We start from the raw sequence: 12,115 nt of genomic DNA, 5'->3' as shown, positions 1-12,115 counted from the left end.
AGTAGGCCGAAAAGTCTCTAGAGCCCACCTTTTCACGTTAATGGGAGGCCGAAGCTGCATGGCTCCACTCTTCGGCTTATGTTAGACCAAAATGATTTTTGTTTTTAATTTTGGCTTATGAATACTGTGCAACCATTGTCCATCTTAGACATAGGGTCGTCCAATAGGGAATCTCTCGTATGACAGCTGCAACAATAATGGACATCCAACAAAACTAGATTTTCTAGACTTCAACAGGCAAACTTTGTACAGGCCTTTGTACGTAGCCACTAACATAAAACTCCTTTGCAGAATATCCCTAGGACGAGTTGGCGGGAAAATATTAAGGGAAAAGGGTTGCGCAAAAATATATTTTTAATATCTAAGATGGGCAATGATCGCACAGTATTCATAAGCCAAAATTAAAAAAAATATTTTGGCCTAACATAAGCCGAAGGGTGGAGCCATGCAGTTTTGGCCTCCTGTTAACGTGAAAAGGCGGAGCGGATGCATGGCCATGCTGGCAACTGCGCCACTGCAGCAAGACGACGGCGTCGACGTCGGCCTCGCCACACCGCTGGCGACGGGTGGAGATATTGGGCCGCGAGACGGCTGCAGAGCGGGGGCCACTGCCGGCGACGAGGGCAGCTTCACCATGCCCATGGCGGCCGACAGTCCGCTGGTGCCGGCGACGGTGTGCCCACCGGCGCCTTGGAAGTCAGCACCGGTGCCGACGAGGAAGCGTGCGCCTTTGCAGCAGCGGCTCTTCTACCCGGTGCCGCGCGACTTGACCACCGTGTTCGTGGTTGTGCCGCAGTGCCCGCCGCCCGCCAAGAAGATGCGGGTGCACGTGGTAGAATCATCTGTGCCTCTAGGCACGTGACGATGCTGCTCCCGACATCGGCTGCGTCACACCCAAGGCACGCGACTCCATGGCCATGCTGCCCATGCATGGCACCACTGCAGCAAGACCTCGGCGCCGATGTGATCGGCCTCGCTACGCCACTGGCCACGGGTGAAAAAATCGGGCCCGGTGACGGCTGCAAGTATGGGGCCGCTGCCGGCAACGAGGGCAGCTTCACCATGCATGCCGACGACCGCCAAGGGCGCGCTGGTGCCGGCCACGGTGTGCCCGCCGGCGCCGACAAGGAAGCGTCGACCGCTGCAGCAGAGGCTTTTCTACCCGGTGCCGCGCGACCTCACCGGAGTCTTGGTCGCCGTGCGGCAGTGCCCGTCGCCGGCCAAGAAGATGCTGGTGCACGTTGTCGAACAGTCTGTGCCTCTAGGCATATGCTGCCACGCGACATTGTCCCGACCGCGAGTGCTGGAAAGAGTAGTGAAGCTTTATTGATATCTCATTCACACACAACATTAGCACTGAAGTTTAGCTGAACCAGTGCTTCTCTCTCTGTTGGAGCTGAATCCCTCGGCTCCTCTCTCTCTCTCTCACTATCTCTTTATTGTTCCTCTCAACATGTACAAATACACGAGTTTTGTTTTGGTGACTTGCTGCCTCAAATTCTCTTCAAACGTACACGGATGCACCCGGTCAGTGAACTTCACATTGAAGTGCACCATCGCCACAGTGCACCTCGCACCGGTGCATCACTCTGGTGTACCACCAGCATATTGGCCAGCCTTGTCGACACCGAAGAGGAACACATGTCCAAAAGATGCAAACATATGCTGCTCCGATCCAACGAGAACCTCCCTCCCCGTGTCGGCCAATGGGCTAGATGCAGATGGAAGTACGCCCGCCGACACCATGCTAACCACACCACTGCCGGCATCCGAGCTAACATACACCGAGTGCTTGCACCACGAGGCCTAACTCCATGACGATGCTTTCAACGAAGTAACGACGGCGCCGTCATCGCCGATCCAACAAGATGGATCTCGGTTTTCAATACTCACGTGCAGACTGAACCAGCCAGGGGAGAGGCGTGCGGCGCCACCCACACCTACGCGCATTGCAGATATGACACATGTCCACTCACCATGCCAAGCATCCGACCGACAGCCGGATCTCATGTGGGGCCGCGCCCCGCCGTGCGCTGGGCTCCTTGCGGCAGGTCGCCATGTCAATGTGATGTGCCATGGCTCGGGGCCAAATTTCGTGTTTTGACCCTTTTGGCGTAATTTTGTAGGATGTGACCCTGGTTGTAAAAAATTTCGGCATCTAACACTTTCTGATACTGCCAAAGCACATGGTGGTAAGGTTGAACAGGCTAACGCCAGCGCCCATGGCCGTAGCCCACTTATCCACGACAGCCTTGCCAAACGGCTGTCGTCTCCTGTCGTCGACCCTAACGCCAGGGCACTCGACGGTAGGCTATGCAACCCTACCGCCAAAGGCCCTGGCGGTAGGTTCTGAACCATTATAAGCCCGCGGGGGCCGACTCATGGGGCCCACCCACGAACCTAGCCCCCATCTTCTTCTCCACTGCCGCCGCCCACAAGAACAGAGGAGGCTCCCTCTCTCATCCCCTCCACTCCCCCTCCGATCTTCTTCGTTTGTCCACCGTTTTTGCAGATCGAGATGGCTCAGAAACAAGAAAAGTAAGCTTTCTCTCAATCCCTCCAATTCGTTTTAGTTAAGAAGCTTTCGATTCAACGCATTATTTGGCACAAGATGAACCCTATTTCATCTAGCAGATTTTAATTTTTGTTGTTTTTAGGTTCGTTTAGTTAGGAGTAATATGATGTTTGATGTAGTTGAATATGATAGAAGCCTATTTTATGTAGTTGATGAACCCTAGTTCATGTTAATATATTTTTCGAATTATTTATTGATGTTTGATGTGGTTAAATATGTTTGAATATGATTGATGCGGTGATGTAGTTGAATATGATTTGTCAACTAGTTAGAAGATGAACCTAGTTTGAAGGTGAACCTAGTTTTTTTTTACAATAATATGTGGTTGAATTTTTTTACAATTGTTGAATATGATATGATGGATGTTAGTTAAGTGGCTGAATATGATTGGTTAATGTGATATGATGGATTCTAAGGATTGATTAACTAGTTTGAAGATGAACCCTAGTTCATGTTTATAGTATTTTTTTACAGTTGTTGACAATGATATTATTGATGTTAGTTGAATGGTTTAATATGGAATGATGATTATATGCTGATAACTAAATTTTGTTGTTTCAGGAGCCCCCCCCCCCTTGGTCCAGCGGTCTGCACTAATTACACTATGCTTGACCCGGCATTCAATAACGGCCATCGCACCCGTTACATCAAGAACGGAGTGGTAAATAACAATGATCAACGTCTTGAATCAAAATTTTGGTTCCCAAAAGTTTGTTACTAACTATTTTCGTGTACAAGTTGACAAATGCTTCCGCCATTACGTATGAAGGGCAACACCAAGGTCACTGAGATAAAATACAACAACTGCTACGAGCCATATTATAGGAGAGTCGGGCTGTTGGGTTTCGTGCTCCGGTTCAAGAGTGTGCCGCCGACGCTTGTTCACACGGCTCTCACATCGTTGGTGGACCATTGGCGTCCCGAGATGCACTCTTTCCATCTCCCATGCGGTGAGATGACAGTGACCCTCGAGGACTTCGCCATGATCATGGCCCTACCGATCCATGGCCAGGCTCTCATTGGGTGCGTGGAGAGGAAGAACTGGCCGGACAGGGTTAACGCCCTCATCGGTGGCTGCCCTCCCATGAAGAACAACCGAACGTCCGGTGTACCACTTCCCTGGCTCCTAACCCACCGGGTCATACGCCCGCAAGATGCGGATCCAAGGACCGTGGAGCAGTATGCGAGGGCCTACCTGATGTTTCTTCTCACAGAGGTCGTATTTCCAGACTGCTCGGGGGGACAACGCCCTATGGATGTACCTGGACTTCCTGGCCGACTAGGATGCAGGGAACAGATGGGGGTCCGCCGGCCTCGCGTACCTCTACCATTCGGTAGGACATCATATATCTCAATATTCGTATATGGACATATGTGTGTGCTGCTTTAAATTGAGTCATTTGATAATTAATTTTTATTTGGAGCTGGATGAGGCAACGCAAAGGACCGAAAAAACGATTAGGATGTGTGGGTGTGTCTGGGCCCTCTCGATTTGGAGTTGGGGGCGGCTGTCAGTTCGTCATCCTGAGAAACTGCCATGGACTACATGGACGGACTATGGCGAAGACGGCGACAGTGCTTGATACCCTACCGCCGCCTACTCTTTGGACGTAGTTAAAATCTTCGCAGGCAAGGGCAGTGCGTTGTACAAGGCCTTCACAAATGAGCTAGACAACCAGACATCTTTTCAGGTATACCAACGAGCAAGCTAGTTTTTTTAATGTAGCCACTTTCACGGTTGCTAAACAGTCTTTCTGTAGGTTAACTAGTGGCCGTACCACAATAGAGCTTGGGGTTTCGAACTTAACGAGATGTGCTATCGGACCGCCTTCTGTACTGGTGCATTGTCCCAATGATATGCGTGTACACCGTCGAATGGCACCTACCATAGCGCGTGGCCACGCAATTTGGCGTATTGCAACACACTCCACCGGCACGCCCCCACGACACCGTTGGTTTACGACCTTCACTGGTATGGGCTGCCATCCCTACAGTGGACGGAAGCGGACATGGCATCACTACAGGAGGCAGAGGACTCTGAGGATGAAGCATACAAGAGAAACCTCAGATATATGGAAGCTAATTTCAGGGAGTTTGCACCCCTGATGAACAGAGTGGTAAGTTTTGTTGAAATGCATTCGAGACGGTAGTTGGATGATGTTGACTTGGTCATTAATGATCCTTACACTTGCAGGCCGCTGAGCTGAACATAAACATCATCGATGCTCGAATGCGCTAAGTTATGACCCCGGAACCATGGAGGGTGACGACAAGCTGAGGGAAGCGATGAAGGTAACTTTAAGCCTCATAGCATTCTGTTCGAGCAACCATAAATTTGATCCATGCCACGTTCTTTATTATTTGCAACCTGAAACCTGATCCAAGCCATTCTTTTCTATATTTTTGTTTTTGCAGAAGATCATGAACCATTGCCACAGGCTAGCGGGCATGCTTGGGTGCGCTGCCTCGGTTGACATGCATGTTTGATACGACTCCGTCGTATTTATGATTTTTGATTGTTTCATGCCAATATTCTACAACTTTCATATACTTTTGGCAACTTTTTATACTATTTTTGGGGCTAACATATTGATTTAGTGCCCAGTGTTAGTTGCATGGTTGTTGCATGTTTTATGTTTTGCAGAAAACTCATATCAAACGGAATCCAAACGGGATAAAAACGGACGGGGAATATTTTTGGAATATTTGGAGAACATGGGAAGAAAATCAATGTGAGACGGTGCTCGAGGGAGGCACGAGGCAGGGGGGCGCGCCCCACCCCCTGGGTGCGCCCCTGACCCTCGTAGGCCCCTCGTAAGGCAGTTGTTGCTATTCTTTTGCCGCAAGAAAGCTAATTTTCAGAAGAAAAAAATTCTCGGCGAAGATTTCAGTCCAATCGGAGTTACAGATCTCCATATATATACGAAACGGTGAAAGGGCAGCCACGAGAACGCAGAAACAGAGAGAGACAGAGAGAAAGATACAATCTCGGAGGGGCTCTCGCCCCTCCCACGCCATGGAGGCCAAGGACCAGAGGGGAAACCCTTCTCCCATCTAGGGAGGAGGTCAAGGAAGAAGAAGAAGAAGGGGCCCCTCTCCCCTTCTCTTCCGGTGGCGCCGGGACGCTGCCATGGCCATCATCATCATCGCCGCAATCTACACAAACAACTTCACCGCCATCATCACCAACTCACCCCCCCTCTATCCAGCGGTGTAAACCCTCTTTTACCCACTGTTATCTCTACTTAAACATGGTGCTTAACGCTATATATTATTTCCCAATGACGTATGGCTATCCTATGATGTTTGAGTAGATCCGTTTTGTCCTATGGGTTATTTGATGATCGTGATTGGTTTGAGTTGCATGTTTTATTATTGGTGTTGTCCTATGGTGCTCTCCATGTCGCGCAAGCGTGAGGGATTCCCGCTGTAGGGTTTGCAATATGTTCATGATTTGCTTATGGTGGGTGGCGTGAGTGACAGAAGCACATACCCGAGTAAGTAGGTTGTTTGCGTATGGGATAAAGAGGACTTGATACTTTAATGCTTTGGTTGGGTTTTACCTTAATGATCTTTAGTAGTTGCGGATGCTTGCTAGAGTTCCAATCATAAGTGCATATGATCCAAGTAGAGAAATTATGTTAGCTTATGCCTCTCCCTCAAATAAAATTGCAATAATGATTACCGGTCTAGTTATTGATTGCCTAGGGACAAATAACTCTCTTGTGACAAAAAGCTCTCTACTAAAACTAATTTAGTTGTGTCATTATCTAAACAGCCCCTTGCTTTTATTTACGTGCTCTTTATATTCTTGAAAACCTATCCCGTTACACCTACAAAGTACTTCTAGTTTCATACTTATTCTAGGTAAAGCGAACGTTAAACGTGCCTAGAGTTGTATCGGTGGTCGATATAACTTGAGGGAATTTGTTCTACCTTTAGCTCCTCGTTGGGTTCGACACTCTTACTTATGGAAAGAGGCTACAATTGATCCCCTATACTTGTGGGTTATCAAGACTTTTTTCTGGCGCCGTTGCCGGGGAGCAATAGCATGGAGTGAATATTCTCGTGTGTGCTTGTTTGCTTTATCACTAAGTAATTTTTATTTGTTGTTCTTAGTTGTTCTTTATCTTTAGTTATGGATATGGAACACGAACTACCAAAAAATTAGGTGTACTCGCTACTCATGGAGATGGGGAACCTCCTAAAACCCTCGATGCTCATTATGTGAAAGAGATTATGTACTACTTTGATAATCCTGAGAAAGCCCCATTCAATTATGTTATGGGAGACACGTTGGATCAACATGAATACTTTAGGGATTATCGCTTGACTCAAAAGGGCACACTATTATGGGATCAAATTTATATGTTGTATTGGTATGCTAGGCAACTATGCTTGAGATATGCTTATACTTGTTGCTCTAGGATGAAGGCTCCGCACCTTCCCTTTTCATGCAAATTTAATGATGATAAAACCTTGGCTTCTTATGCTAATGGTATATATGATTACTATGATGTGGAACGAATAGAAGAATCTGTTGCTTTTATGGGTGCTTATGAAATTGAATCTTTGTTTAAAGAGTGTGAAATTTTTGATGATTCAGTTTATAGACCTGAAAATTTAGCTATCCTTAAATATTGCTATGAGAATTATGAATTCAATTCCGATATTGATGATTTTATTGAGAAAGTCTCCGCTGTCCAAGAAGAGACTAATATTTTGCAGGAGTCTATGGAAAAAGAAATTGATGAAACTGTGAGCTAATTGGATGAAAAAGATGATGAGGAGAGCGAAGAACAAAAGGAGAAAGAGTGGATTAGCTACCCGTTCCCACCTTATAATGAGATTAACTCTTCAACTCATACATTGTTTAATTTTCCTTCGTGCTTACTGAAGGATGATTGCTATGATGATTGTTATGATCCCGTTGATTCTCTTGAAATATCCCTTTTTGATGATGTTTGCTATGCTTGTGGCCATAGTCCTATTATCTTTTTGAATTCTCCCGACTACACTATATCGGAGAAGTTTGCACTTATTAAGGATTATATTGATGGGTTGCGTTTTACTATTACACATGATGATTTTGATGAATATAATATGCATTTGCTTGCTGTTCCTACTTGCAATTATTATGAGAGAGGAACTATATCTCCACCTCTCTATGTTTTCAATACGATAAAATTGCAAGAAACTGTTTATACTATGCATTGGCCTTTACTATGTGTGCATGAATTGTTCTTTTATGACATGCCGATGCATAGGAAGAGAGTTAGACTTCGTTGTTGCATGATATATGTTACTTTGTGCTCACTACTAAATTAAAAATCATTGTTAATTAAAATTGGCTTTCATATACCTTGGGATCCAGGTGGATTAATTACTTGAGCACTATATGCCTAGCTTAATGGATTTAAAGAAAGCGCTGCCAGGGAGACAACCCAGAAGTTTTAGAGAGTCATTTATTTCTGTTGAGTGCTTTTATATAGTTTTAGAACAAAAAATAAAGAGGGGAACCCAAAACTTTTCAAAAAGAAAAGTGAAAGTGAGATAGACGAGTATTGTGAAAGTGGGGGACGTCCTTGAACTTTGTTCATGCCCATGGAAACTTTGTGAATCTTAATTACGGAAATTTTTCAACAAAAATAATTATACCCTTGTACAATTCCATTGTATTATAAAAATAATGTGTCAAGGTTTGCCTTTAGGACGTTTTAGATGCTTGTTGGTTTGTACGGTGCAGGACAGAAACTTTGCCTGTAGTGCGCGATTTTATATTTTTTACTGGAACGTAAAATGGTTCTGATTCTTTTTTCACTGTATTTATATAAATTTTTTTTATTTTTACTAATTTTGGTAGAATTTTTGGAGTACCAGAGATATGGTGAATGTTCATATTATTACAGACTGTTCTGTTTTAGACAGATTCTGTTTTTGATGCATAGTTTGCTTGTTTTGATGAAACTATCGATTTATATCAGTGTATTAAGCCATGGAAAAGTTATATTACAGTAGCTAAAACGCAAAAAACAAAAAAAGAATTGGTTTGCAACAGTACTTAGAGTATTGATTTGCTTTATTATACTAACGGATCTTACCGAGCTTTCTGTTAAGTTTTGTGTGGATGAAGTGTTCGAAGATCGAGGAGGTCTTGATGTGAGAAGAAGGAAGAGAGGCAAGATCTCATGATTGGGGATGCCCGAGGCACCCCAAGTAAATATTCAAGGAGACTCAAGCGGCTAAGCTTGGGGATGCTCCGGAAGGCATCCCCTCTTTCTTCAACAAGTACCGGTATGTTTTCGGATTCGTTTCGTTCATGCGATATGTGCAATCTTGGAGCATATTTTGCATTTAGTTTTCATTTTTCTTTTATGCACCATGCTGGTATGAGATAGTCCTTGGTTGATTTATAGAATGCTCTATGCACTTCACTTATATCTTTTGAGCATGGCTTTATAGAATGCTTCATGTACTTCACTTATATCATTTGAAGTTTGGATTGCATCTTTCTCTTCACATAGAAAACCGCCATTTGTAGAATGATCTTTTGCTTCACTTATATTTGTTAGAGCATGGGCATATCTTTTGTAGAAAGAATTAAACTCTCTTGCTTGACTTATATATATTTAGAGAGATGATAGGAATTGGTCATTCACATGGTTAGTCATAAAATCCTACATAAAACTTGTAGATCACTAAAAATGATATGTTTGATTCCTTGCAATAGTTTTGCGATATAAAGATGGTGATATTAGAGTCATGCTAGTGGGTATTTGTGGATTGTAGAAATACTTGTGTTGAAGTTTGTGATTCCCGTAGCATGCACGTATGGTGAACCGTTATGCGATGAAGTCGAAGCATGATTTATTTATTGATTGTCTTCCTTATGAGTGGCGGTCGGGCACGAGCGATCGTCTTTTCCTACCAATCTATCCCCCTAGGAGCATGTGCATAGTACTTTGTTTCGATGACTAATAGATTTTTGCAATAAGTATGTGAGTTCTTTATGACTAATGTTGAGTCCATGGATTATACACACTCTCACCCTTCCACCATTGCTAGCCTCTCTAGTGTTGCGCAACTTTCACCGGTACCTTAAACCCACCATATACCTTTCTCAAAACAGCCACCATACCTACCTATCATGGCATTTCCATAGCCATTCCGAGATATATTGCCATGCAACTTCCATCATCATCATATACATGACTTGAGCATTCATTGTCATATTGATTTGCATGATCGTAAGATAGTTAGCATGATGTTTTCATGGCTTGTCTGTTTTTTATGTCATTGCTACGCTACATCATTGCACATCCCGATACACCACCGGAGACATTCATATAGAGTCATACTTTGTTCTAGACATCGAGTTGTAATATTGAGTTGTAAGTAAATAAAAGTGTGACGATCATCATTATTAGAACATTGTCCCATGTGAGGTTATCAAAATAAAAGAGGCCAAGTAAGCCCAAATAAAAAAAGAGGCCAAAGAAGCCCACCAAAAAAAAGAGAAAACAAAAAAAATGAGAGAAAAAGAGAGAGGGGGCAATGTTACTATCCTTTTACCACACTTGTGCTTCAAAGTAGCACCATGCTCTTCATATAGAGAGTCTCTTGAGTTATCACTTTCATATACTAGTCAAAATTTTCATTACAGAACTTGGCTTGTATATTCCAATGATGGGCTTCCTCAAATGCCCGAGGTCTTCATGAGCAAGCAAGTTGGATGCACACCCACTTAGTTTCCAGTTTGAACTTCCATACACTTATAGTTCTAGTGCATCCGTTGCATGGCAATCCCTACTCACTCACATTGATACCTATTGATGGGCATCTTCATAGCCCGTTGATACGCCTAGTTGATGTGAGACTATCTTCTCCTTTTTGTCTTCTCCACAACCCCCATTCTATTCCACCTATAGTGCTATGTTCATGGCTCACGCTCATGTATTGCGTGAAAGTTGAAAAGGTTTGAGAACGTCAAAAGTATGAAACAATTGCTTGGCTTGTCATCGCGATTATGCATGATGTGAATATTTTGTGTGGTGAAGATGGAGCTAGCAAGACTATATGATTTTGTAGGCATAACTTTATTTGGCCATGTTATTTTGAAAAGACACGATTACTTTATTAGTAGGCTTGAAGTATTATTGTTTTTATGTCAAATGATAGACTATCACTAATGCAAAATCGGGCAATAGCACCGGTTCGTAATGCCCTTTAGTGCCGGTTCCATAACCGGCACTAAAGTGTGGTCACTAAAGGCCCCCCCCTTTAGTACCGGTTCAGCACGAACCGGTGCTAAAGGGCAACCACGTGGCACGAGCCAGCTCCGGGGGCCGGGAGCCCTTTAGTACTGGTTGGTAACACCAACCGGTACTAAAATGTTTGGGTTTTTTGGTTTTATGATTTCTTTTTCATTTAATTTTGTGTTTTCCATTTTAATTCTTTTTCGTTTGCTGGTATTTTACGATACTACACATTGTACACGTTATGCATATATATATATATATAAATAGAATTTCTAGTAGAACCAATCATATATATATCATCAATGTCTCACAAACCACCATATTAATTCACACATACACACATGTATAGCTATATACAATTTCTCCTACATATGCATGTTGCCTTCGGAGCCAGTGGCATTAGCCTAATTGGTGCCTTCAGAGCACGATGAAAATTGGAAGTGGTTCATGACCTGGTCGATGGGGGCGGTAGCGGGTAATAATATTCTCCCTTCGGATTTATTATGACCTGGTCGTGCAAAAATCCCGCTATTTCCTCTTGAAGTGCTTCTACGCGCTCCATTTCTAGGAGCTTGTCCCGCACCTCTTTGAACTGTTAAGAAGGAGATCAATATGCATGTGTATTAGTTGTGTGACTAGATATCGATAATGGTGTAAAAAATGTGAATAGTGTTCTGACAAGCGTACCCATTCCTGTCTTTGAGATCTGCTCCTTTCGGACGCCATCATGCGAATGTTCTCGCAAACGCAGAATGCACACAGATTAGTCCCCTGCGCCTGCTTCAGGGCCTTTATTACAAGAATGGAATTTAATTTGATTAGATAATAATTAATCAAGCATGATAATTAAAGAGATGGCAGCTAGCTAGCTAGCTAGTACTACTTAATTACTTACCTTGGATCGAAACCATTTCAGCTGTCGTTTCCATTCGCCTTCCGTGACGCTGATGAACCTTGCCCAAGCCCTGCCTGCCGACAAAGAAAATGAATAAAGGGGTTATTAAATAGTTCATATCATGAAATGACGAACTAAATAGGCCGAGATATATAGTTAATAATGATTGAAATTACCTGTTGACTATCCCAAACAAGATGTTATAGTCACTATTTGCTTTGAGTAGTGAGTCCAGTATTTGAACTGTTCCGGCGTCAACTTTAATGATACACAAGATCAAATGAAATCTGCATGCACACACGTTTGCATGTCTTAATTAAGCGGGCATATGTAAGCAAAAACATGTAGCTAGCTAGTAGGCAAAAACAGAGAATTTGTAGTACAAGA

The 12,115-nt window shown here is 43.7% G+C and overlaps 1 protein-coding gene across 1 annotated transcript; it reads left to right on the top strand.

Annotated features, from left to right (window-relative positions):
• The first annotated feature begins 445 nt into the window (after window positions 1-445).
• On the top strand, window positions 446-862 carry LOC123153736 (uncharacterized). The gene has a single exon (XM_044572708.1). The coding sequence runs from the start codon at window positions 446-448 to the stop codon at window positions 860-862; it is 417 nt and encodes a 138-aa protein (XP_044428643.1).
• Window positions 863-12,115: the final 11,253 nt, after the last annotated feature.

The sequence above is a fragment of the Triticum aestivum genome, chromosome 7A (assembly GCF_018294505.1).
Source record: "Triticum aestivum cultivar Chinese Spring chromosome 7A, IWGSC CS RefSeq v2.1, whole genome shotgun sequence".
Taxonomy (NCBI): domain Eukaryota; kingdom Viridiplantae; phylum Streptophyta; class Magnoliopsida; order Poales; family Poaceae; genus Triticum; species Triticum aestivum.
Note: the sequence above shows the minus strand (reverse complement) of the source record. Positions and strands in the feature narration are given on the sequence as shown.